General features: G+C 39.7%; 1 protein-coding gene across 24 annotated transcripts in view; it reads left to right on the top strand.

Annotated features, from left to right (window-relative positions):
• Positions 1–27,775, top strand: part of MADD (MAP kinase activating death domain) — a 71,647-nt gene that overhangs the window by 39,609 nt on the left and 4,263 nt on the right. For 11 of the 24 annotated variants that reach the window (XM_061343467.1, XM_061343473.1, XM_061343464.1 and 8 more), the window contains 14 exons: positions 3,856–3,909; positions 6,936–7,033; positions 7,561–7,644; positions 8,829–8,987; positions 9,679–9,787; positions 10,317–10,379; positions 10,762–10,882; positions 12,517–12,622; positions 14,503–14,613; positions 16,075–16,182; positions 16,266–16,430; positions 17,520–17,592; positions 18,558–18,664; positions 23,867–23,936. In XM_061343467.1, coding sequence (XP_061199451.1) covers positions 3,856–3,909; positions 6,936–7,033; positions 7,561–7,644; positions 8,829–8,987; positions 9,679–9,787; positions 10,317–10,379; positions 10,762–10,882; positions 12,517–12,622; positions 14,503–14,613; positions 16,075–16,182; positions 16,266–16,430; positions 17,520–17,592; positions 18,558–18,664; positions 23,867–23,936 — 1,428 coding nt within the window. The remainder of the gene's footprint in view (positions 1–3,855; positions 3,910–6,935; positions 7,034–7,560; positions 7,645–8,828; positions 8,988–9,678; positions 9,788–10,316; positions 10,380–10,761; positions 10,883–12,516; positions 12,623–14,502; positions 14,614–16,074; positions 16,183–16,265; positions 16,431–17,519; positions 17,593–18,557; positions 18,665–23,866; positions 23,937–27,775) is intronic. The other 13 variants (XM_061343469.1, XM_061343487.1, XM_061343484.1 and 10 more) reach the window with 4 other exon arrangements.

Genomic DNA, 27,775 nt, shown 5'->3' with positions numbered 1-27,775 from the left:
TGGCAGGAATGCAGACATTCATCTTTATACCCCTTTAACAGCTTCAGGCTGAGTGGTGCTGAGTCCTTCTGAACTGATACTGAACCCCTCTGACTTGATTTTCTTTCATGTTTCAAGAGGTAATCTATGGAGGCAGTTGCTCAGGAGCCAGTCTTGCACTCTATTTGACAATCAATCAGGGAGCTAAAAGAGGTTCCGATTTCCAGCACTTGAGTGTAGTGGGTTTGTTTGCTCTGAGTGCTTTATTTCTTTTCTGTAAAAAGGGGAAAAGGAAGGTATGCTTCTGACGCAGCTGAGAATAGAACAGATGCTAGGCCAGGGTTCTGTTAAAGAACAAAGAGAGGTCTTTTGGTTGGATTGCTGAGATTGCTTCTTTCCCTCAGATAAAACTAAAGCCTCATAGAAATGGAAACCACAGAGATCAGGCAGTCGGTGTTGTGAAGCATTATAAGGAGTTCTTTTCAATATAAGTGCTACTTATTACTACTTAGTAACATGGCAACGTTAACTACTGTTGCCAGAATATTATCCTTAAACAACTTGCAGTCTTCAAGGGCAGGCAACAAGTACATTCCTGTTGATGGTTCTGATGCTCTAATGATTTCCACTCATCTTCTCTAGAATTAAATTGTAGGAAAGGTACGGTTTTACCAAACTGATCAAAGTTTGAAAGGTTCAGTGATTTTTTTAATGAAGCTTTTATTCCTAACTGGTTTTGTCTGTCACCAAAAGCCACGGACTAGTGTGTAAGTCAGTCTTGAAGAAATGCCTGCAAAAGAACATGTAGTGTCCATGTTCATCTGACCCTTGAAATCAAGAAGTAAAGGGAATTTCTCTCATATTGTAGGAAAAGAATTTAAAGCTGCTTGGCTGTTATAATTCCTTTATGGTCTGTTATGGAAGCTTCAGTATAAGACAGTACTTTGGATATACAGGGCCAGAGTTAGTCATGGGTAGGCTGAAATTCCTCCTGTAGTGAAATGCAGACTCTCATTCAAGCTAACTTCTTTCCTAAAGAAGCATTTGGTAAACAGTTACACATTGCTGAAATGAAGTGTTTGTAACTAATTCCGTTTAAACAGGAAACAAAATGTTTTTTACCAAAGATGATGCAGCACTGGAGCAGGTTGCCTGGAAAGGTTTTGGATTCTCCATGTGTGGAGGTAGTGGACACCTGACTGGATGCGGTCCTTTGGCACCCTGCTCCAGCTGACCCTGCTTTATGCAGGGAGGTTTGACTAGATGATCTTCAGAGATCCCTTTGAACCTCAGCAGTCCCTTGATTGTATGAGGTTGGGAAGGTGCTGACAGGTATGAACAGAATAAAATTGAGCTGCTACCCTTTTGACCTAGTTACAAGAGGAAATACTAGAATGGAAAGTAAGTCATGAGCATGTGGAGTAAGATCGTGTACAGTGCTGTGTGCAATAGTCATACACAAAGTGCATGTTGGTGTATCTGCATCTCTGAGATCTAGAAAATGGTAGCTGAATGTGTTCAGTTTCCTTGTACTACAGCAACAATGACCAGGAGGGTCACGGTTTTCCAAAGTTCAGGGTGGATATGTTCCTGCTTGTTCCTTTTTTAGGTTTATAGTTTCTTCTGTACCTCTGAAGTATGTAGGATGCTCCCTTGTAACAAGGAAGGCTGTTGGTATTCAAAATTCCTGGGTTTGAGGTGAAGAGTGATGGATTTGTATCCATTGAGGATTGGTCTTGGCTATGCTTTAATACCTAATTGCTTAGCTAGGAAATTCATTGTGAAGATGATGCTTCTGATACTTTATTTCCTGAAAGATCACCACTTACTTGTTTGCTTCTGGAGTTCTTGTCTTCCAAGATTCATGGTCATGACTTGGAGTGTTGGCCTTTTTTGTTAGGAGGCTGGTGGCCTTAACGTTGACAGTTAATAGTGATTTGTTTGGTTTATTACATACTTGCAGAAAAGTCAGTGCTTCCTGAAGTCTCTAGTACTAGTCTTAAAAGAATTATTTAATGCTGGCAAATCACTCCGTTTTGACACTTTCTGAAGCAGAAAAGATTGTGCTACCTACTTTGTCTGCATCAGATCCATCTTAGACCTGCTGTCCTGTTTAGTTCAGGCTCATGTAACAAAGTCAGGCACAATATTTTATGCCCCTGAGTTTACTTGAGGTTTTCCTTCTCTTACTTGACTAAGTAGACTGTTTTTAATGTGCTAGGATATACTCTACCCTGACTTATCAGGCAAGTCAGCTAAAAGTGATTTAATGGTAGTTATTCTGGCTTTTTATAGTAAGGCCTGATGGACTGAGCACTTCAGAGGCTAGGTGTTTTCAAAGCCCTTTCAGAAACCAAATTCAGTACATCTTAAAGAGACTGTTATCTGTGGCACTGTCCCCAGCTAGATAAGCCTATAGGATGCTGTTTGGATCCAAAAGCAATTTTATCCTGTCCATCTGTGTACTTACGAAAGTTGAAGGAACATCCATCAATCGTGAAGCAGATACAGAAATCAGTTGGCTGGCAGCTGTTTTTCTAGCTGTCTCCTTTGCTACCTTTGCCTTGCTCCTGATACATCTAAAGCTGTGGAGCTTTCCTCCACAATTTTGACTCATTCCTTTTATTTTATGTATTTCTTTCCACAGTAGAGATTTTGCTCAATAGAACTTTTCTAGAGCCTGTCTTGCCCTAATTTCTGCCACCTGCAGGGTGAGATGGGTTTCTGACATGCTGTAAGTGACCTTTTATTTGCTCAGTAATTTTCCTTAGAGAGCAGTAGAAGAACAATATGCTTCCCTTTCCTTCCCTTTGCCACTTTTAGATTCCAAGAGTATTTCCCTCTGCACCATTAAAAACACTAGTGGGATAGGACAGTCCACAGCACTCAGTCAGTTCTGCATGTCAGTTTGTAACGTTTCCTTTGGCCAACAGGCCAGCACCTTGAATGATCTGATGTTTCTGAGCAGAAAAGATGACTTCAGTTCAGAGGGTTGAGGAATGTGATAGGAAAATGGAAGGGCCTCATTATGATTTGTCTCAGGGCTAAGCTTCAAATGAAAATGGTGCATGTAGACTTCAGGCATTTTCTCTTTTCTCTGCATTGTATCCTCTTATGGAATTCCTTGACTCAGTTGCAGTGCTGTGACCTAACTTGGATTTTGGAATTTGGCATTAAGCATGACTGATATTTTGTTCATTTTCTTCTTCTTCTTCCCTATTTTCCATTCTTTATACCCTGATAGGAGCAAGTGGATGCAGAGAAATTCAGCTTTTTCCATGTAGGACTAGTTGATAGGCAGAGCCAAGCAGTTATTGTGAATGCTGTCAGGACAAAGTAACTTCTTGTACTTGTAAACTTTGTGGTATTTTTTTTAAGCTATAATATTGGTTAAATATTGTGTTAATTTACACTTTTTAATTTTCTTGGAATTTCTGCTGCTGGTTTTGTGCCTTTTCCTTTCAATTATACAAGATGAGGACATGAAAATGTTTCTGTTAATCAGAGCTTCTGTGATGCCTACATTTGTGAGGAATAACTGACAGTCTCAAAGGCCTTTCTCAGGAAAGGTGATTAATTGTGTTATATGTGTTCATAATAGCTGGTTTTCCATAGTTGGTATGAAGTCATCTCTCTACATTTGAACACCATAAATGAGAGATGATGCTCGATCAGTGCTCGATACCTAGCACTGATTTCCTGTAAAATGGTGTTAATGAACTCTCCACTCAGCAGTTGTTGGGAATTTCCTTTTCTTTTTTCCTTTGAGATGAAAGGGGTGGGCTTTTTGTTTCCATTTTTTGTCCCCATTTTCACCTGTCTGACCAGCTGCTGACTCTTTCTCTTTCTCTCCTGCTTTCAATGCATCTTGGGTAGAATTGTGGAACAAGCACCAGGAAGTGAAAAAGCAAAAAGCTTTGGAAAAAACGAGTAAGGAATTTAAAAACCATAGAAACTGACTCCTCCAGCCTCCCCATAACTGCCAACTCCCCAGGTGAAGGGTGAGCTTGCATCTCTGGCACACAGTTTTTACACCCACCACGACAAAGGGTACCAAGAAAGCCTGCATTATAGAGGAGACCAAACCGATCTGTTTGCCCCAGGGAAATTGTGTTCAAATGTATCTTCTTTTTTTTTTCTTTTTTCCTTTTTCTTTTCTTTTTTTCCTTCCCCAAATGTTGCCTTCTTCAAAGAAGGGGAAGCAGATATTCTGCATCCTCATCATATCAGATATTTATGAAGGATTTTAAGATACTCCTTCTCCTTTCTTAAAGACCCTTTTTGCTTAAGTCTTTGACATGAATAGATTGATTTAATGTTACTGGTGTGAAGAATTCTCTGTTCTTTCAAGCCATGGGATAACAAATTTTGTTTCCTGGCATCACTCATGAACAGTTTAGGACCGCAGTCAGTCTGCAAAAAGAAATACTTTTGAGGGGGAGAGAGAAGGTGTATGTGAAGAATTGTATTTAGTATAATAGACTCATAATAAGGAATCAACCTGATTTTGGTTTTTATATGCCATATTAAAAGAATTATTATTAAGTATTATTAAAGAGTGTGAGGCTGTTTGCAGAGTGGAAATAGTAGCCTGAATCTACACAAATCTTAACATCTACTGAAATACTTCGTTGAATAAATCATTGATTATATATTACCTGCAGCTATAGTACAAGGTTTTGCCCTTTTGGTTATTGCTGTTGTAAATAAGCACGTCTGACAGGACAGTAGCTAGTTTATAACAACTGTGATGTGGTAGGTGTTTCCTAACAGAAGTGTAGTTTCTGCTTTGCAAAGCTGGTGCCCCTTTTACAGGCTGAGGGTTTGGGAGGGTTAATAGCTAAGATGAATGGGTGAAAATTCCTGACGTTCTGACTTGGCCTGGATTTGCTACCTCAGTTTTAGGCTCCTCAGGTACCATACTTAAGTACAAATGAGCACCTGGAGTTAGTTCAGAGAGAATGACAAAAATGGGGCAGCTCTGCAGTACAGCTTACCACATGTGATCTGCTTTCTGCTAAAGCAGGAGTGTGTGTGGGACACACATAGCACATGCATGCCCCTACTCACCCAAACTGGGCCTTTTGGGTAGATTGAGGTTTAGGTGTTTTATATGTGTTGGACATACAACTCCATAAAGAAGGGAAGGGAAGGTTTGTAAGTGCCTATAAATCTAGAGTGACAACGATGTGATTGTGGTTATTGCGCTCCTTGAACTCAGTTGCCACTATTGCCCCACTGTCAAACCCCTGAACTGCTTCAGTCAGTTGCACTTGCTTTAAAAGTCAAATTGCCAGAAATCTATCTGAATTATGTGTTTGGACAGGGAGCTCTTAAATTGCTAAAACCAGACAGCTGCAGTTTAGTATTTCTGCGGTAGCAGTGAGATGTAAAACTTGTGTCTGCATCATTATTCAGAACTAGCAATGGTGGCCTTCGAATGAGTGCAAGTAAACCTCTACAGGTGAGCAGTGTGTATTACTGGAATATATTGGAATATTGGAATATATTGGAAAATTAGATTCCAAATTCTTAAAAAGGATACTTTTAGTTATTTTCCTTTTTTTCTTGTAAATTTGGTTTATACTTTCTCTTTGTTAGAATCTTTGATTTGATTTACAGTAACTAAGATATGGATTTAGAGGCAGAATACTATAACAAATGAAGAACACTTTCTGTAAAACACTTCAAATGGAGAATTGATGGTCAAGTAGTAAGTTGGTATGGTCTGCACAGCCCGCTTATGGCTTTGCTATTCATGAGTTTACATACCATCTCAAATTCACTCCCACAAATCTTTGTATATTATCCTTCTCTCTCTCTCTCCTCCCTTCCCTTTTTCTTTCCTTTTCACTGTCTTACCCTCTCTAATATTACATATAATACAAACATGCTCATAATTTCCAGGTTGTTGTGATCAGTGGCTTAGTTTGCTTAGAAATACTGGATATAGTCATGGGTATATAATGCAAATATTGCAGCTGCTGATCATGTCTTCCTGTTACTGAATAGTTGGCAGATATGGATATGGCAGAATTGTTGCATTCAGCCTCTTCCCCTCTCTGAGAGTAGTGACATTCTGTGTACAGTCTGTAACACATTCTTTCTTTGCCTTGTTATTTAGCTCATTCAGTGCTTATCCAAGTTTCTTTTCAGGCTCTACCTATCCATCATTCTTTTTTCCTTCTGCCATCCCATCAGAGGACAATAGATGATGTGATTCTAGAACTGCATGGGAAATTGAACATAAAGTTCTCTGTCCTTGTTCCCTTTCTTTGTTTCAGATTGGCGGGTTAATGAATGCATGACTTAATGCTTGCTGATTCCCCCTCTCACTACTGACCTGTGTGGCTGTCAACTCTGGAGAGCCATTTGTTAATGTAATTGGAGAGTGTTGTGAAGTACAGCATCATCCAAGCTTCTGTCTTGACATTCTTACTGGTGTAACACCAATTGTGGCTTCTTAAGTCGTTGCCTTGTGTTGCCTGATTGGAGATAGTTGTTGCAGGCAACCTAACAAACTCAGTCCAAGACTTGGAGCCAATTAGCTGTTTTGATTTTAGGTGTCCTTTATTTTACCAAGAATAAAGGAAGTGGCTTCCTAGAGTTGAATGGCAACTGCTCTGCATGGTTTTTTATTTTGTACCTGGAAGCTACTTGACCTTTGTGTGTCCTGTTTCCTCTCTTGAATGACTAACAAGGTACTGTTTAGTGACAGTCATTCCTGGACTATGCCTTTGGAGTATTTGAATTCAAATTAACTTTTGAAGAATGGCAGATATGTCCTGCTGGCCTTGTTGTTCACAGTACCAAGGAATAAAAAAAAGTAATTAAATCCAAGGAATGAGAAACCAAATTGGTTTTCTTGGTACTGTTCCTGCTTTCAGTCTGTCAACTGCTTTCTGCCGTAGTGTTCTTTCTTGGTACAGTAATGGTTTACTTTTTCCTTTGTTCAGGACCAGAAGGTGTGAAGCACTTTGATTTGGGAGAAACGGATGAGAAGAAATCCCAAATCAGTGCAGACAGTGGCCTCAGTTTGGCCTCAGGTTCTCAGGTCAGTGGCTCCTATGCTTGCTTTATTTATGTGGTAAGCAAAAGGATTTGACTTCTCAGGTTTGAGAATTCTTGAAAGGCTCATTATGTAAAATGCCTTCCCTGTTTCCTGGTTTGGATATTAGATCGGATATTAGGAACCATTTCTTCACAGAGAGGCATTGGAACAGGCTGCCCCGGGCAGTGGTGGAGCCACCGTTCTGGGAAGTGTTCAAAAACTGTAGATGTAGATGAAGCTACATAAAAAAGTGTAGATGAGGCCCTCAGTGACATGATTTAGGGGTGGCCTTGGCAGTGCTGGGGTAATGGTTGGACTTGATGATCTTAAAGGTCTTTTCCAACCTGGCTGATTCTATGATTCCATGACCCTGTGATCTTTCTGACATGCAGGCAGTAATCTCAATTTAGCTGGCTAATTATACCAGGGGAGTGCAAGGAGTGTGATTCAAGATCCAGAGGAATGGGATATTCTCTCCCTGTGATAAAAACTAATGTGACTTTTCTTCCTGTCCTGTGTATTGCTTGCAGAAGAGTGATTTCGACTCGCTTCCTGGTGGAGGACCAACAGTTATGGTCCGAAGTACAAGCCAGGATTCTGAAGTCAGCACAGTGGTAGGATGTGGCCAAAGTGAAATCTTAAGTCATTGCTTGCTAAAGTGGGGGAGGACACTTCATGCCTACATTCTGTGTGGTATGGCTGCATACTGTCATGCATGCATAACGTATGTCTGTGAGTTCTTTCTCCAGATCTTTGGGTGTGTGGCAAGCATGGGTGTCAGAACATAGTGCTTTGTTTTGCATCCTTCATATTTGGTGCTTTTTGATGTTAAATATTCCTACGTATTAGTGTATTTATGGAACTGGTGGATTGCAATAATTCTATAAATATGCCTTAGTTGTGTATAAACCATCTATAAAGACCAATGTTTAAATTGAGAGCACAAAAAGAGAGCAAAACAAGAATAAACTTTCTGATGTATTACCTTAAAGTACTTGAATCATATCAAATAATGTTTGCTTGCTTTCTGGACAAGTATAGGCCCTAGAGGGAAAGGTAGCACCAATGCATTCAGTAAAAAGAGAATGAGCCTTCTCCCTACCTTCTGACACAGATTAGTCCAGGGACAAAACTGGAACTGTCCTTTTTGTTATTTTCCATCTCTCAAACCTGCTGAATACCTGTGAATGTCTGGCTTTCCAGGGTCTTTTCGCAGCCTGTCTTTCTCCAGTGAACACTGTATTCTATTGGATACTGCACCAGATAGAAGAGGTGTCTAGAAGAGCAGGTTAATACTCAAGTATGCCCTCCTCCGAGCTCAGAAAGTTCCAACACAAAAATTAAAGCGCAGGAAATTCCACCTGAACACAAAAAAACCCTTTTTTAGTTTGAGGGTCATCAAAACAGCGTAGCTGTTTGCCCAGAGATACTGTGGATTCTCCATCTGTGGAGGTTTTACTAACCTGACTACACATGGTCCTCAGTAGCATACTCTTGTTGACCCTGCTTAAGCAGGAGGTCTTGTCTTTAGGTGATCTTAACAGATCCCTTCCAATCTAAACCATTCTGAGCAGTTCTTCCAATCTAACAGCCCCTTCCCAAAAGGGCTTTCTGAATCTCTCTTCATCTTTCTCTGCAGAGTAGGATTTAATAAAGATGATGTTACTGAAGGAGAAAGGCAAATGTGGCCTTCTGCTGTACTGCTGCTTGTTTTGTGCCTGAAGAAGAAACATTTTACATCTTTTCTCTCTTCAGTGTCTTTGTCTGTTGAAGGTAATTGCTTTATTTTTCTCCACAGGTTAGTAACAGTTCCGGAGAGACATTAGGAGCAGACAGTGACTTGAGCAGCAATGCTGGTGATGGCCCCAGTGTAGAAAATGGTGGCAATTTGGCCGGATCCAGAGGCACTGTGTCAGACAGTGAAATTGAGACAAACTCTGCTACCAGCTCCATCTTTGTAAGGGCATTGAGACTTCCCTTTTTTATTTTTATGTATTGTTTTTGTTTGGTTGTTTGCTTTTAATTATATCTATTTTTATTAAATCTCTTATTTCCAGTAATCACTTCAATATGTGTGCATGTATAGAAGAGGATGTCTGATTCTTTTCTACAGGTTAATCAGCAGTGATTTACAATATTAAAATATTAAAGATGTAATTTTATATGGATCCATGTACCTTTCTTCTTTTTCCATGCAATACATGGCTCTGAGAATAGTAGATTCACATCTTGCATGTTACAGGCTTTAACAGTGTCTAATTCCCCCTCATTCAATATTTTTCTCAACCACATGGATGTTTAATTGCCTTTCAGAGGCAAAGCAACATCAAGGAGCGCTGTTTGACTGTACCTAAATAGCAAGGGACAGATTCCCTGTTTCTTAGGAGCAGCTATTTGATACAGGAAAGGGATGACCTGTTATAGGTTCAGAAGCTGTTTGAAGTGTAATCATAACTTTTAAATACTCTCCAAGTGTATTACTGTGCTCTTTGAACAGAGTGATTTGTTTGTTTTGTGAATGTTTGTGGGAGAAGCATCCATGAAGTGAAGCTTGCAAACTGCATCCACTGAGCACAACAGAGGCCTGCAGAAAACAGTCCTGCAGAGCAATGAGTTAAATTGCCTGACGCCTCTTGTGTTATTTTCAGGCAAAGTCTCACAACGTGAAGCAGAGTGTGAAGGACAGCAAAGGCAGCACTCCAGGGAGAGCTCCAGAGGATGGAAACCAACGTGTCTATCTCTATGAAGGACTTTTGGGTAAATTATTTTCTTTTTGCATGGACAGGATGTTTTAGACTGAAGTTCAGGTGGAGCCATGTCTGGGGCAGACTGGAATTTTACATTCCCAGGGGCTGTTTTTAACCACTTAGTGTTGTCTATTCTGTTAGAATAGGAGGATGCATGAGGCCACTCAGAGTAAAGCCAAAGATTTGCTGCGGAAATTGAATAAGTATATGAGGAGATGGGTGTGAGTGGTGTACTTTGCATAGAATGTAGTTTGTCCAAGTCTCTTGCTGGTTTTGCATATCAATTCTTTAAGCTGCTGGAAAAAGGGTTGAAGAACTTATTTAGCTAGGCATTGATCTTGAAAAAAGGATCCTTCAGTTTAAGTCATTGAACAGAATATATTAGAATGCTAATGGCCTTTGAGTGTATCCTTGGATTAGGAGTATATTGACTTTTTTGCAATGTATTTCATCTGGACTTGCTGTTAATCAAGAGCTCTCTCTTCCTGTGTTTTTTCATCCTTTCCACTTACCGTTCCTACCTGCTTCGAATGCTGCAGGTAGGGATAAAGGATCTGTCTGGGACCAGTTAGAGGATGCTGCAATGGAAACCTTCTCTATGAGTAATAATCTTGTCTTTCCACTTCTCTGTGTGTTTGCTGTGATCTGTGTGTGTGTGAGATACTCCTGTCTCCCTTGGGTAGTGCTAACAGTATATGAAAGAAGATATATTCCTTAAAGAATAGAGATGAGAGGAACTTTTGTGTAAGGGCTTGAAAAGATTATGCTATGAAGTAGCATGAGAGAGATGTCTTCTCTTTTATGCATTTTTAAACCACAGTATCAGCTGTGATATTGGTTGTGGTTTAAAAGTAACCTTTTTTTTTAAAAAGGATTACTTGTGTGTTGATTTGTGGTATTTTCAAGGAGTGGGAAGAAACAGGAATTCAGGTATTTAGCTGGAGTAAGTGGAATAAATGCTCATTTTTTGTATACATTGCACAGGCAAAGAACGTTCAACTCTGTGGGACCAGATGCAGTTCTGGGAAGATGCCTTTTTGGATGCTGTGATGTTAGAGAGGGAAGGAATGGGGATGGACCAGGGACCTCAGGAGATGATTGACAGGTAAAGTTCTTTAGCAGACCTCTTTCCCTCGTTGCACTGGGGGTGAAATAGTATAAAAATTGATAACATACTAATTTAAATTCTGCTGAACATATTATTGTCACTTTGTGAACCTTGTCACTGTGCCTCACCATTCCCGAGTGAGTGTTTTGTCTGTCAGCTGGTACCTCCTGATGCTGAAATCGTGTCTTCAGCTGCAACATGTATTTTTTTTTAACTCTTGTGGAGAGGTGAGACTTCATGAGAAATGGGTAATGTAAGCACAATCACAATATGAAAGGATGGAATAGGCTAGATCAGTAGTAAAGCAAGAGATTTATGTGGCAGGATGACTATATTCTGGAATAAAGGAAGATGATCAGTGTGTTGACATAAAGTGAGAGAGTGAAATGTCTTCAGGGATTGCATCTTGAGTTTTCTCAAAATGCAAAGTCACTTACAGGTGTTTTTACTACACAGTTTGTAGTTAAAAGAAACAAAAAGCCAAATAGGGAACCACTCTCTAGAAATATCCATGTGGTTGATTAAAGCTGAGCTACTTTTAAGATGCTGAACTTCACTACCTGTTTGTTTGCTTTTTTCCACCCCCTTAGCTCTGGTCATTCCCTGCTCCATCTGCCACCTGCAGCTGTACTGCCTGCACCCTTAAATCATAGAATCATAGAATCATAGAATAGTTAGGGTTGGAAAGGACCTTAAGATCATCAAGTTCCAACCCCCCTGCCATGGGGAGGGACACCTCGCTCTAAACCATATCACCTAAGGCCTCGTCCAACCTGGCCTTGAAAACTGCCAGGGATGGAGCATTCACAACCTCCCTGGGCAACCCATTCCAGTGCCTCACCACTCTAACAGGAAAGAATTTCCTCCTTATATCCAATCTAAACTTCCCCTGTTTAAGTTTTAACCCATTACCCCTTGTCCTACCAGTACAGTCCCTAATGAAGAGTCCATCCCCAGCATCCCTATAGGCCCCCTTCAGATACTGGAAGGCTGCTATGAGGTCTCCACACAGCCTTCTCTTCTCCAGGCTGAACATTCCCAACTTTCTCAGTCAATCTTCATATGGGAGGTGCTCCAGAACCCTTATCATCTCTAACTATTCTATGATTCTATGCTATCATGTAACATGGCATCTGGAAGCCAAAATAGGAGCTTGTGATAGTTTGAAAACTGTTTTTTTCCACCATGTACTGGTACCTTTCTGGAAGAAGAGAGTGCCTGTGCGCTTCCTTCATCAGTTCACTCCTGCCTTGCAGCTGTATTTAAGCTCTGAAGGCAGGTAGCTCTTATACTGAATTTCAGTGTTCCTCTACTGGCAGGTGCAATTTTCATGGAGCTGTGACTGATCCAGGAAATGGATAAGCCCAGCGGATTACTGAAAGCTTTCCAACTGAGCAGATGTTATGTACTTCAACCAGTTAATAATTAATGGGAATGTTTAATTAATGATCTCAGTGGTTTATTGGGAAATGCCCATTCGGCTTTGTGTTTTATTTGCCATACACTTTACAAATAGTGCTCTATTTGTAAATATCTAATCATTTATATCATGTTATACTTGTAAATATCTAATTCACCAAAGCACACTGCTAGTGCCTTTGAGTCTGTTTCAGATCTAGCTCTTCTTGCAGGTATCTTTCCCTGGGAGAACACGATCGAAAGCGTTTGGAGGATGATGAGGACCGCTTGTTGGCCACACTGCTGCATAATATGATTGCTTATATGCTTATGATAAAGGTGACTTCTTTCTCTTTAATAGATCACTGCTCAGGTTTAAGCAGAATATTTTGTTGATGTTGTCTTGAAACTATGCATCTTTGTCCATGGAGCTCAGAACAGTGAAGTAAAAAAGAATGTTCTAAGCATCTCCTAATCTTAATGAAAAAATGGCTTCAGTACCTGCAGGTTCTTTGAGAGATCTTGTCTGAGTTTGTGCAGTCTGTGCCTATGTTCTAATGCCATGGGTATGAATATACCTTGCCATTTAAAATAGAAGTGTATTATTTCTACCAGTAACTTCAGTAGCCATTCTTCTTTTTAAGAGTATGAGTTAGAAATTAAATGGAGGGCATCTTCTAATCTGATTTCCTCACAGCTGCAAATTCCAAACATGGGCAGATTGTGAATATGTGTATCAATAACATGAAATTTGCTATTTCTGGTAAGCAGCCCACTTCCTCATTCAGTGGGCTGTCTGTATACTCCTTAATGCTGCAGATGGCTACTTATACTTGTTTTAGTCTGAATGATTTGTTAGGTAGTCCAAACCCTCCCTCAAAGTCACTGGAAGATCTGTCTCCTAAAATTCTTGCTACATTTAGAGCCAGCTTAGGTGCATTAGTTTTGCCTGTAGCAGATTTGGTGCAGTGTGCTGTCCAGCGCAACAGTTTTCAGGGCATCGTCAGAGATGCTCAGGAGTGAGGATGGGATGAACAGCTGGGCAAAACAAGGGTTGTGGGGTGGTTTTGTTGTTGGTTGGAGGGATTGTTTGTTATTGTCATGGTTACTTATCCTCCCTGCTCCACACTATCAGTTTTGGGATGGAAAGTGGTGGATCTAGAATGTGATGCATATTATTTGTATGTAGGATTTTTTTAAGCAGTTAGTGTGAAAGCTTTAAGAAGCTAAAGACTGTACCCAAGGTATCTTATCTTAGGGCAGCTTCTAGTAGAAACTGCAAAGTTGGAAGGCCTTCTGTTACTAGAGAGGTGAATTCTTCTGAGCTGTCCAGGGAAGCATAATCCTCCAAACCCAACACCTTGGTATATATTTCATTTTTTTGGTTTGGGATAGCAAAGCCTAGTAGTTTTTACCTAAAAATTCCTGAAAAATACAGTGTTTTCTTTCAACTGCAAAGAACTCTTGTTAAAGGAAGAAAGGAGTTTGAGTTTGTTTCGTATGTTTCATAGCATTAAGCCATAATCACAATAGGATTAAAAAGAATGTCTGATCCAGCTTGAAGTCAGCACCGAAGCATGAGTTTACTGTCTTGAAGCCTTTAGTATCCATGGCTGACATTCATAATAGCCTTTTGAAAGTGCTCCTGAGGCAGAAATGTTTTGCTCTGAGCTTCCCTGCAGCTCATCGTAGGAGGATTCTGCTGCTGTCTGGGGACTATTTGCAATTGTTTGTTAGAGCCCTGGCCTAGTGACTGAGAAACAGATCATGAAAGACTGAGAATTGTCAAAGATGTCATGCCTCTGTGTCAGTATTTCTTATGCTGAGGGCTGCAGAGTTGACTGAATCAACTCTTTGCAGAGGAAGAGGTGGAGAAGCTAGCCTGGCAGATAGCACTCATCATGTAAGTGGCAACATGGAGAACTGAGGGTTTTGATGTCAGTTGTTGGAAGTGCAGGTAGTGGAATTGATGCTCTTTTTCAAGACTAAGGCAGGAAATCTGTTGTGCACAGTATCAATTGCCCAATAGCTGGGAAAATTAGTGTGTGCACAGCTTGTGCTTGTACAGCTGAACTAAAGAGATCCTAGCATGACTGAGCTGGCGAGCAGTTGTTTCGCTGCCTTAGCAATGGAAAATGAGATATGTTGATTTTGGTAGATAGGAGGTGGCACCTGTGAGTAGAGAAGAGTCTGTAACTGTCTTGATATTTGCCCTCCAGGTGAACAAGAATGATATTAGGAAAAAGGTGCGTCGTCTGATGGGGAAGTCACATATTGGGTTGGTGCACAGCCAGCAAATAAATGATATTCTAGACAAACTGGCTAATCTGGTAAGTAAACAGGGATGTATCTGGGGGAGCTACAGTAGAGGAAAAAGATTACCTCAAAATTAATCTAAAAATGCTCTGCAACAGTCATTTAAACGTATTAAAAATAATTAAATTGAATTATTAAATGCTGCCTTCACATGAATAGAATAAAGACTGTGATTGTATCCTGTTTATAATTTATTATGCAGTTATCAATTGGAACTGCAATGCAAGTATGTATAAACATGAGTGTACCACAGCTCTATGTTTTCTTAATACCACTTTTGAGGGTGAGAACCATTATTCTCACTATGACTGTAACAAGCATTTAGTCTTCCGTTGGTTTCCACATCATCATAAGACTTGTAGCTATCAGTTTCTGTGTAAAACTGTTTCTACTATCTGCTGCCACAGAATCATAGAATAGTCTGGGTTGGAAAGGACCTTAAGATCATCAAGTTCCAACCCCCCTGCCATGGGCTGGGACACCTCACACTAAAACATCTCACTCAAGGCTCTGTCCAGCCTGGACTTGAACACTGCCAGGGATGGAGCATTCACAACTTCCCTGGGCAACCCATTCCAGTGCCTCACCACCCTTACAGTAAAGAACTTCTTCCTTATATCCAGTCTAAACTTCCCCTGTTTAAGTTTTAACCCATTATCCCTTGTCCTATCACTAACAGTCCCTAATGAGGAGTCCCTCCCCAGCATCTTTATAAGCCCCCTTCAGATACTGGAAGGCTGCTATGAGGTCTCCATGCAGCCTTCTCTTCTCCAGGCTGAACAGTCCCAACTTTCTCAGCCTGTCTTCATATGGGAGGTGCTCCAGTCCCCTGATCATCCTCGTGGCCTCCTCTGAACTTGTTCCAACAGTTCCATGTCTTTTTTTATGTTGAGGACACCAGAACTGCACACAATGCTCCAGGTGAGGTCTCACGAGAGCGGAGTAGAGGGGCAGGATTACCTCCAGAATAAACCCTGCATCCTATAATGCTCATTAAGAGTTCAGGCTAACACTTAAGTTAATAAAACTAGCCAGCTTTTAATACAGCCATCACTAGGGTGGATGCAAGTTAGGCCCTTTGAAAGCTAATTTTCCAAGGCATTTTTACATTTGGAACTTAGTTTTATGCACAGAAAGGACACAGAATGATCTTACAATTATTTGTGAAAAAGCAGACCAGTTTACTGCAATGCTGCTGGAATGCAGACACCTCACTACCCCATGCTGAGTATGGTACCGGTGTGAATGTTGTAAGCTGTGATGACTGAGAGTCACACTTGTTGAAACTAAACTTACAGGAGCATTTTGCTTAAGGCTTTGTCCAAAATTGCTTCAAGTCAGCTGTGTTAAAAGTACTTGTTTTTTTCTTCAAGTTGTTGAAAATGCTTGGAAGTGTCACCTGATGGACTTTTTTTTCAGTAGATCAGGAGAAACTGGTTTCAAAGTTCATTAATGATTGCATATTTTTTTCCTAGAATGGACGGGATCTCCCTGTGAGACCCAGTGGCAGCCGCCACATCAAGAAGCAGACTTTTGTAGTACATGCTGGGACAGACACAACTGGAGACATATTTTTCATGGAGGTAGAGACAAGAATAATACTAATGCAAGTAGTAGCATTCAGTAAATAATACTAGAAGTCTTACATAGTATTTTGTGCTCCCAGGTATGCGATGATTGCATTGTGCTGAGAAGCAACATTGGTACTGTATACGAACGTTGGTGGTATGAAAAGCTCATCAACATGACTTACTGTCCCAAAACAAAAGTGCTGTGCCTCTGGCGGAGGAACGGTCAGGAGACACAGCTGAACAAGTTCTACACAAAGAAGGTAGGCATCTTGTTTAATACATGCAATACTGAGGGAAAACAAACAAATCCTGGGTGTGTTATATTCCATGTTTAATCAGAAAATAGCATTCTTTCTCCAGCACCGGTTACTGGACTGCAATGATTGTTAAACAGCACTGGCATCTGAAGCTGGCATTAGGCCTTGTCCTTTACCTGAGGACAGTAGTACAGCAGGATGTAATTTAAGACATTACATGTGTAGCTTTTACTTGGGTTTTTTTGGTTGGAAGAAGGAAAACAGCATTAAGTACCGAGGAAATGCCTGCATTCTTCACTAATAAGAAAGCCTTTTTCTTCTTGCAAGTATAAAGAAGTAGTTTAAATCCGCTAGGAAAACTCCAGTAACTCTTAGAACTCAGTAACTGCTCCACAATGGCCAGCAAACAAAAGGTGGAGATTTGTAAATGCAAGTATTATATTGAAAGGTTATTACCTTGAGGTATATAAAGGGATTAGAATTCTGCTTCAAAAAATTCCTTTTACACAGACCAGGTCATTGTAACGCAGGTCTGAATATGAGGGGAAGGAGGACAAAAGTAGTGTTCTACAGAAGTTACTTGGAAAATTAATTGGATGTATCTTGGGTTTCAGATAGAAAATGTTAAACTTTTACTCGGAGATTATGGCTTAACTATTATTTGGTACTAGAGAGGTGTGTTGGGGGGAAGATGAATAGATCACTTCCATAAGGAAAGTGATGTGAATAACAGATAGATTATATGAGCATGACCAGTAACATTGATTGCTGGAAGGGAATATTTGTGATACTGTTTTGAGGCTTTTTCTACTATAGGAACAGAGTAAACTTGATTAGATTACTCATGGGCATGTACCAAGCCACAAACACTTCACTACCTTGTGCTATGAAATTATATGAAAGACTGTCTCTGTCATCATGAGAAATAAATATAAACACCATCAAGTAATTAGCTGTGGTTGAACTTCTATAGGCTTTTGTTCATTATGCACCACAAGGGGCTTTTCTTTCTGTAGAACCTTTGAATCTTGCTGTTCTTTTTCCTTAGTAATCGAAAAAATAACATTGTATTACTCTTCTTTTATACATTAGTGTCGGGAATTATACTACTGTGTGAAGGATAGTATGGAGCGAGCAGCAGCAAGACAGCAAAGCATTAAACCAGGTACAAGATTTTGCTTGTTGGAAACACTTACTGTTTAATCTGCAATCCAGAAATATTTCTTGTACTAATAAATTCTTTGAACATAATCTCCTTTTACTTGGAAATCTCAGGGTAGTTTGGTACATCTGTGTGTGTGTAGCATCCTAAGTGTTCAACTCTGAGCTAGCTGTTGGAGCTTGGAAGAGCTATCATTTTCTTCCTGCTACTATTTATTCAGTTTAATTGGAGGAGGGGGAGGAAATACTGGACTTTCAGTGAGCATAGAGGAGGAAAAAGTGTCTTTGAAAGCTGTATTAAGGACAGTAATGTAGTATTAAAAACATGTTTGAAAGCCATTCTCCAGTGGTTCTGCACAAAGGATACTTTTCTAAAAGTAATTATAAGAAAGCATCTTCTAACTGAATGGAATGATGCTAAAGAAAGTAGGTGAAAGTACCTAGATTGTCATCTGTTAATGTCCTCTATTAAATTGTCATTGTCGTAACCATATTGACTTTTTCATTACTGAAAGAATAAAACAGTGCTATACAAAATCACCAAGCTCACATGTACTTAAGACTGTGCTGTCTGTGGTATTGTGTGACTGCAGTGTCTTACCGTGCAGAAATGAAATAAGGCCTTTAAAATGAACAAACAAAACCCGAATATGAACTAAATAAATATAGATTGAGCTGACATCTGTGTCCCTTCGTGTAACCAGGATGAACTTTGTTACGATACTTGAAAATCTACTGGTTCTCAGCGTGCTGTCATTAGTGAGAGGACTCTTACTTCAGTGCTCCCTGCTATTCTTAGCAGTGTCCTCTTGCTATGCACATCAAATGGAAATCATGTTTTTATTGATTTATATTTCTTTTCCCCATGCCATGACTTGCCTGACTGCTTTTTATTCTTTCTCTCTCTTTCTCTGGATATTTTTGTTTGTTTGGGGTTTTTTTCTTTGATTATTTTTATTACCATCCCAGGCCCTGAGTTGGGTGGTGAGTTCCCTGTGCAGGATATGAAAACAGGTGAAGGAGGTCTTCTTCAGGTCACACTGGAAGGAATTAACCTGAAATTTATGCACAGTCAGGTATGAGGGAAATCTATGAGAAGACTGTGAGCATGAAGCTTTTTGCAACACGCCTGTGTTTGTGTTTCCTCTTCCCAGAGTATCAGCAAGGACAAGGGATAGTCTGATGGGGGTAAAAAAGCATATGTATGTTTACACACAAACACATGTGCATATATAAATAGATATATAATGTGTGTAAAAATATACTGAAATTAAGTATCCTCAGGAAAGTTATAATAAACTGAAGAAAAGCGTGGATACAGGTTTCAAGTTACTGTTTCTGGTGGTTTGAATTGTCTAAGCACGGAACAAATGGTAGCCAGTATATCAAGGGACAGAAAAAGTGATCATAAGTAATCTAAAGTGCCATAATGCATCACACTGTGATTGTATCCTGATGCCATAAGCAGTGAGCCTTAAGTGATTGAATATTGCAAGTACAATGTTGAAATTTGCAAGATCATCTGTAGAATTTAGTATGAAAATAAAATGGAAAAGCGATTCTTGCTGTAATTCACAAAAATAAGTGGGCATAGAGGAAACACAACTAGAATTGTCATTTCTTCCTTTCTCTGGATGTTGTTTCTGTTGCTTCCTTTGATCCTTGTTTTTTATTTTGCTCTGTGTTTTTTTGTTTTGCTTTTGATATTAAATGCATGTTATGCTAGACAGTAGAATCAGTTTTTAGGGGGGAGAGAGAATGTGTGTGTGTGAGAGAAAAAAAGCTTCTGTCAGTCCTCTGTGGAGTGCTTTTCCTTTCCTCCTGACTAGACTTTTCTCCCCACACAAGCTTTGTTCTTCTTTGAGGATACATCAGTGTAGATCCCACTGGAAGTGCACGTGCATCTCAAACACACATGCTTTAATACTTCTTCCAAGGTCACAGCAGCACCATGTGTCTCTGAGTTTGTATGTGCCAGTATAAGGAGTGCAGAGTTGTGAGCCTCCTTCAGTTTCCTTCTAATCTATTACCAAGGTAGAACCTGGACTACAGCTGACCTGCTGTAGTATTTCAAGCCTACTCCCTGACTTAGTTGTAGATTTTAACTTTTTATTGGCTCTGCTGAAGTTTGAAGAACTGCAAGAGGAACTCATTGGTAGTACATGATGAATTTTCAGAGTCACTGGAAATGTCAGTGTAAAGCCTCTGAAAATTAAACCCTGGTCTTGAAGCAACAGTTTGATATCATTAGAGATGGATGTACTAGAAATTGCTTTGTCCTGAGGTAAGGACACACCACAGGGGATATTCTGTTTGTTTATCCTTTTTTAGCTTCTTCCAGAAGTCAGAAATGATGCTGAGCTCAAACAGTTCATCTCTTGAACAGTTTATGGATGAAAGTCTTTTTCATAAACGAACAGGCAGGCACATATACTTTTGCACTTAGAAAAGACATAAAAGAAGGTAGCCATATCATCATGGTTTCTTAAGTGTAACAGGCTTCATCACAAGGCAAAACCACTCTGTGTTAAACACATAATGAGCACACAGTCATGTGTCCAAAGGAAAAACTCCAAATCCTAGAACATATCTTTGTTCTTAAATTTAAAGTCTTTTTTTTTTTCCCCTGAAAGACTGGAATAACATTCAGAAATAAACTTTAGAGAAACCTGATACTGATTGTTAGGACCATCACCAGTTGAATTTTGTACCACAGATACTGAGTCCCATGCTACCACATACACTTGTAGAGTTCTAGCTTCACCATATCCTTCCTTGCAGAGAAGAGTGCTCTGAGTTGCTGTCTGTGATGAAAAGGACAGTCTGCACAGGTCAGACCCATGAAGCGTGCCAGCTGTCTCCCCCACCTGAAAGGTTACTCCTCCTCTTCATCCCCTTCCCAGTGTGGCTGTAGCCAGATGAGTTTCATTACTTAAGATGGATATTGAAACAAATATAGTTCTGGAAAATGTATTCAATATGTTTAATTCTTGGTCTGTTAGATTTCCATTGGTAGCTGGCAAGGGCATTCAGTACCTGTTAGCGGGCCTAAGACATATCCTTGTTGTTCTTGCCAAAACAAAGTGTCTAGACAGATAACAGAAGTCAGCCATGTGAGGGTCTGTATAGAATGGACAACTGTAGCAGTTATGTAAAGGGCTCCTGCTAGTTGTACCGTAAAGAAAAAGTCCCCTCCAGTTTCCTTACTCTGGGGAGCTAAAGAATGTTTGTATTCCTATTCCAGCACTCATCAGCCAGTCTGCTTGCTTAATAAAAGCTCTGCTATTCTAGATGAATTGTCCTTTCCACTTCTCATACAAATTTTATGAATTGTTCCCTAAGGCAGTTGGTTTCAGAACATGTCTATGAGCATGATTAAACCCCGGATCCTGCAACCATTTCTGTGTTGAAAAGGGTTTTTTCTGTGTCTGTGGAATTTGTTGGCTAATCAGCAAATGCCTGCAGGACCTCATCAGGCACAGCTTTCTCTTCATCTGCCTCTCCTTACTCCGTATGCAGGCCCTGTATATGGAGTAAGGCCCTCATTCCAAGTATTCTTTTTCAGCAATGCACCTTACTAACAGAAGGGTTTCCTATTGCTCTGCTTGGTTGGATGTCATAGAAATAATTCATTTAGAACAGAGATTTCCAAATTTTTTTCTAAAAAGAAGATGTAAATAAATGGAGTCTGTTCTGTCCTACCTGAGAAGATGGAACATTATGCTTTGGTGTTAGAATGGTGCTTGCTTTCATGAAACTCGTTTTGAAGGCTCTTGATTTGCAGTGTGTATCCTTTCTTACTACCTTGTGAATCCTTCAGGAAATGTCTTAGATGCATGGTGGGCCAACCTATGATTGCCATGGCTGTCTTTAGTACTCACAAATGGTCTCCCCATGACAGTTTAAGACGAAAAAATGTTCAGTTGTATCTGTGCCTATCAGATCAGAAGAAGCCCTTTGGAGTAGGGAGGAATTGAGTGTCCCTGTGGCATTGGCAGATTATTCTGAGTTCACATCTCCAAATTCTGTTATAATATTGGGACTCTGTAATTCTGTCCCCATTATGAATTCATCTGTGTCAAAAATAGATGGAAGTTTAATAAAATGCAGCAGGCACATGCCCATCTACAGTAGGATCCACACTGAATGCTTTGTCTTGAAGAACCACAGTTTCCCTAGGGTAAGTAACTGTTATTTCCTTTGCACTTGTTTTCTGACTGAGTGAGAAGAGAGCATCTCTGTCCCTTAAATGATATAGCAAGGAATTGCCTGTCGACTCAGACGTCTTCTGAAAATGGATAACTTACTTTAATTGTAACAAACTCACTAAATTCTCATCTCGCTCATACCTCTTGTGGAAATACAGCGCTCAGACCCTGGGCACTGGAGGCAGTCAAGTCTTTCAGGCAGCTGCTGTTACCACATAAAACAACCAATGCTTTACTTGAACTTTTCCACTGACTTTCTGAATTTTGTTCTTTAGACCACTAGCAAAAGTTTCTCACAGAAAACTTTACAGAAAAAGGAAGCGAAGTGCAGCAAAGAAAGTTCTGGTTTTGATGTGTTTGCTTTGTAACTGTTCCTCAAAAGATAAGTGTGGTTGTTTTTTTTTTTTTACCAACAAAATGGATACAGAACAAGGGCAAAACCAGGGAAATAAAAAAGATGGGGTTATGTTCCCTTGAATGTCAGCAGAAATAAGCTTTGTATTTTCTAAGTAACCAGAAGCTTAGGTTCTTATATTGAGCAAAAAATAGCTTAGGTCTGTTGTCAGTTCTCTACTATTAAAAGTAACAATAAAATCCCTTTGATTTGAAAATCAGCCAGGCTGCTCAGATATGTGGTGCAGTTACTGATCTCTACCCATACAGATAAGCTTGATTCTTTAAAACCCAACAATTTCTGGTGTTGACTTCCTTTGTCTTTCTTGGGTAGTGTGTCATCTATGGCTACGTGGGTGTTGCTAATACTGGATTCAGAGGGTTGTAGAGTTTTCCTTTCCCTTCTTTCCAAGACGACAGAGGTTCTTTAGTAACATTTTTAACAAAGGCCCTGAGTTCATGGTGTCTGACATGTACAAGGTACCGAAAATGTCAATCCAGACTATTGTTATGTAGACTTGCAAGGGTCTTTCTAGGGTACTGGACAAAGACACTGAACTCTAGGGCAGTGTTACTCTCAGTATTTCTCCTGCATTGAAAAAGCAAGTATATGGAAAAGTGGAATGTGGAATTGACTCCTTTCTGCAGCTTCTTCCATCTGTGTACTGATCTGACCTTTTTGGAGATGTGCACATAAGAAGGAACTGTTCTGTTTCTTGAAATAGATTGGATATTGAATAAACTCAATATGCTCAGAGAACTTGTTTGGTTATGCAATCTTGGCATCTACATTCTGGACTGAGGAACCTAGTTGTGCAGTGCAACTGTCTTTCTTTTGGGGTTTACGTATGTAAAGTATAAGTTTAAAGCAGGTTTGTTTTCTGAGTGACTGCTCAGCTAGCAGCAGCCCTGTGTGAAGTGAGCAAATGACAGAGAAGGGTCCAAACTGTCCTGTCCTGCTTAAAGCAGAGAACTGGTACTGACTGTTAGAGGAGACAGTTACAAGAGTAAGTATGCATATTATATATCTGAAACTGTAATAGTCTCAAATGGCAAGCCTGTGAGGGAGAAGGAAGATTAGAGGTTTCTCACTGGATTAAACTGAATACTGGATGGGTTAGGAGGATCAGTGTCAGGGTGGGAAGTAGAGTGCCCCTTACCTGCCCTCTGTGCTGGAGGAGGATGCATGGAGGGGCAGAATCTAACTGGGATGGATCAGAGGCTACAAAACATGCCAAATTTGGGAGCCAGCTTTTTTCTCGTCCCCCTCTTCTGTTGTATTTCAGGTGTGTTGTTATTCTTTTTGCAATAACTCATTTGAGTGCCTGAAGGGGTAGCAATGTTGGATATGTCAGAGTTACTAACTCCTTCGTTTCTCTTCCATGCTTTCTCCTCCTGCAAGGAGCGGAAGGTACTTCATCTTCTGCTGTCTTCGCTTCTTAGCACTTTTAAGTTATTTGTTGATTTCTAGCGTTGTGGCAAGTTTGTCTTTTGAATATTTATTTCACCCTTTATTTATATATTAAACTGTAAATGAACTGGTAGTGTATGCTATAACACTTCAGGTTGTATCTGCTGTGATGATGTTTTTGTTTCATTTTGGTTTTTAGTTTAAATAAAAACCCCAACAAAACCAACCTGACTAATTTTATGTTACTTTTCTTCCTGTTTTTGTAGGTTTTCATAGAGCTGAATCACATTAAAAAGTGCAATACTGTGCGAGGAGTCTTTGTCCTGGAGGAATTTGGTAATTACATTATTTTGATATTAGGTCTGTACTCACATGGCAGTAACTCAAATTTCCAGTCCTTAGCTGCACTGCAGTTTCAGAGATGGGAGAGAAATGTAGATTGCACAGGAGAAGTTGCCTAACTGAGAGATGGCTGACTAAACATTAAAGTTAACACGTTAATTTTCATCATATTAATATTTGTGGCCTAGGTGCTTTTTGTTAATAGAGATGATGTTCTGAGTCTTCTGAAGCAAAGAAAACAGTTAAACTTGGATGTGTGTAGGAATTTTCTGTGGTACGTTCTTTTTTCATCTGAGAAACCACATTTTTAAGTAGGATTTATAGCTGATCTTTCTCAACACGCTATGTTTTCATTACAAAGAATTACTGCTAATTGCAAAGCTTCCTCTTTGCCCTATGTGGAATTTCATTTTGTTGTATGGAACAGAAGATATTTTGTCAAGTTGCACTTGATTTATCCTGTGGCTTTTGTTTCAGAACATCACTGGTAAAGAGTAGAAATGTAAAGGTTAAGGAGAACAGAGAATTTGTGCTGTTTTCGTCGGGTATTGCTATAACATAGAAGCTGCCTACAGTCTAGTTTGAGGAAAATTCTGGGTCACTGTTCAGTGTCAGTGTCACTCATGTTATACTTAACTAGTGCCTGAACAAAATGAGTGACTTCAGATGCAGCTCTCCAGATGAGTGATCCACATACTTCTCTTGAAATAGTCCCCAAATCCATATTGATTTATTCTTCCACCCATCTGTGAGACATTTGTCTAGGTCTTAAGTGTTATGTATGAAACATTTCAAAAGCAGATAAAATTTACAATGTTCTTTCCATAGCAGATGAGCATCCATACTTTGGCCCCAATTCAAAATCCAACCAAGCAGCTCCCTATACTAAGACTCGTTGTTCCTTGGTGCTGTGAATAGAATGTTCTGGCTGAGGGATTCTTTCTTAGAATATAAAAGACATTTAATATGAGATTGCTGAAATTAGTGACTCTGACCATAATAATGTGTTACCTCCTTTTGGTGATAAAGTTATAAACTAGTCAGATAATAAAGCCTGACTATTAGGTTTGCTTGTCATTTGCCATAAATTAATCTCCCAGAAGTTTGGGATTGGAATTTTTAACAATTTTCCCCCATTTTCTGATAATGTTGTTTGTGGTTCAGATGATCAGATCAGTGTATTCAAACCCTGAAAGTTTTCTAATAGTTTAGATGTTCAGAAATTGTCTTTATGGCTTTATGGCTGTGTATTCCTTTAATACCATGTTTTCACCCTGATTCGTTTTACTACTTACAGAAATTGCTTAAGGGTGTAAAAGATTATTGATGAGTTTTACAAAGAGGAGAGTTCAGAAGCCGTACAATCAGTTTAAAGAATGGCTTCAGCTTCTGAAACCCTTAACTTAGAAGAAATTACTTGGATCAAAGCAAGTAATTTTTGGATCATTTTGGAGAGGTTTAACTCAAAGTATTTCTTTTAATAACTTGTTTATATTGCACAAGAAGACAGATAGTGTTGGACTTAGTTATTTCCATTGGACTTCTGTTGATGGCTCTAATAGTATTTAGCCCCTGAATAATGACTGTAATAACCGTAAGAAAAAGAACCTTTATAACAGAAAATTTTGTAATCAAAGGCCTATTGCAAAAGCTAAAATTGGGATAATGAAAGTTACAAAAGGGTAATTTTAGGAGGAGTTAAAAATAAACTGGGAGTTAGACACTACAAGCAAAGCCTGAGAAATGAAACCAATCAAATGAAAAGTACTCTTCTCCCAAAACAGAGGTCACAGACAAGAACCAGTTTATATGTACCAAGTGAGATTTACAGTTTGCCCATCCAGTTAATAAACAGAAAGAAGAAAGGAGGAAAGATGTTGCAGGGGGGTGAAACTTCTTGTGCGCACTTGAGAGACTACCTCAGAGCTGCTTTTTAACTGTTATGAAGATGATAGTCCAACCTGTCCTATTCAAGAAAACTTAACATGTTAATTAATAGTAAAGAACAGCATTCAGCAAAAACTTGTGTGGGCTTCTTAAGTAAAGATATTTAGCTGTGTTAAGCATTGTGAACCTTGCAGTCAGATTCCATATTGCAGGATTATAGTCTTAGAAAGGTAGTGAGCAGTGAGCATGCATACTTCAGCCTGGTGGGAAAGACTTCAGTGAAAGACTGGTTTACTTGGTTTTGCCAAGCACAAATGCTCCAAGTTCAGTGATAGCGCAGCAGGGAGTGAAAGGTCTGTTTGTGTTAACACTGGGTTTAGGTGGCAGCATGAAAGTTGGCATCGTGATTTCAGAGCAGGATGCAAAGCAGATGTTCAGGAATTGTTGCCCACAAATGGAAGTGGAGATTTAAGTAAGTGAGGAAATGCAAGGCTCTTCCCTCTGGAATTTGAGTTACTGCTGCGTACTTGGGCTTTACTTTCTTGTGGCCCCTTCGCCGCTGCTATGAAAACCTTCATTCTCCAGCAGGTAAAGTGTTGTCCCCTAAACTCATTCTATGCTAGTGCCATGTTTTCATTCACAGGACCAAAGGCTGCAGGATGGTGCTTAATAATTTACTCCCTTCATCCACTTAGCATCAACAGCATCAGGAATGACTTAATGTTAGAAGTGCTTCTAATCTCTTAATTCAAGGCTGGGGTCTTTTTTTCTTTCTTTTTATTTTCTTTCTTCTTTTTGTATTCTGCAGCAGTAGTGCTTTCACTTCTCTGAGCATAAGTCCAAACCCATTCTTTTTACTCTTCCTCAGTCCTCTCAGAAGAATTTTCCTGACTGGAATTACTGTACTTAAAGTAGTATACTGACTGTGAAATGGGGGGACCTTGCCTAGGTGCTCTCTGTTCCCTCTATTCCTGTTCTCAACTATGATAAAGGACTTTACAGCTTCCCTTCTCTCCTTCCCTCATAGCATAAGGTCCTTACAGCTTTCCCTTCCTGCTTTTTGAAGAGTATATGAACAGTTGTATGTTATCTAGTGGGCAGTGAGACTTACACAGCTGTAAAAGTCCTACCCTAGTTGGCTGTGCACCAGCCTCAGTCCCACCTTTATCCCCTGGTGACAAGGAGTTAATTTGGAACCATGTGGTGCCAACGGGTAAGGTAGCTTGATGTGCCCCTTCTTATCCTTCCAGATCTGGTCACTGGTTTCACTGGGGCAGTGCAGCCTGGGTGTGTGCTTCCCCTGTTTCTCAGTCCTTAATGTAACTGCCAACCCAAGAGAACAGAAAATTGAACAAATAAACAAAACCATTGCTTTTTACAGTCATATTCTGTACTTTTCAATAGCTTTTCTTTTGAGAATGACATACCAGGACACAGGAGGCACTAATTCAAATACTAATTCTAATTCGAAGTCATCTAAACACTAATTTGTGTTTAGATGACTTTGTCCAAGCCAGTCTGCACTGCCTATGTTTGGCCCCTTAGAGTGTGATCCATCTCCCTCTCCAGCATTTAGCTGTGTCATATCATAGAAAAGGTGATAAGTGCATGAATAGGTTTTGGTGTGGACTTTTTGTAGTTACTCATATTGAACTCATCTGCCTCTGTTTCTTTTCTTCTCACTAGTACCATGTGTAATAAAACATTTACCCTTCCTCTACAAGCCTGCTATGATTTGGTTTTGCATAATTTCTGTATTGCTTCTTCTTAATCTTTTTGATGTGACGTAGAAATTTCATGGCAAATTTCAGCCATACTGGAAAAGGAAGTACTCACAGTTGGTCTTGCTGTTCCACTGATCTTAACGTTGTAAATTTGCCATTTGTATGTTCTTAGTGTGGTCTTTGTTCTCTCCTGGTGATTTCCCGTGGTATCTGTTCACAAAA

This window comes from Neopsephotus bourkii, unplaced genomic scaffold (assembly GCF_033783945.1).
Source record: "Neopsephotus bourkii isolate Nb327-2 ecotype Australia unplaced genomic scaffold, CSIRO-AGI_Nbou_v1 NB_1825, whole genome shotgun sequence".
Classification (NCBI taxonomy): Eukaryota; Metazoa; Chordata; class Aves; order Psittaciformes; family Psittacidae; genus Neopsephotus; species Neopsephotus bourkii.
Note: the sequence above shows the minus strand (reverse complement) of the source record. Positions and strands in the feature narration are given on the sequence as shown.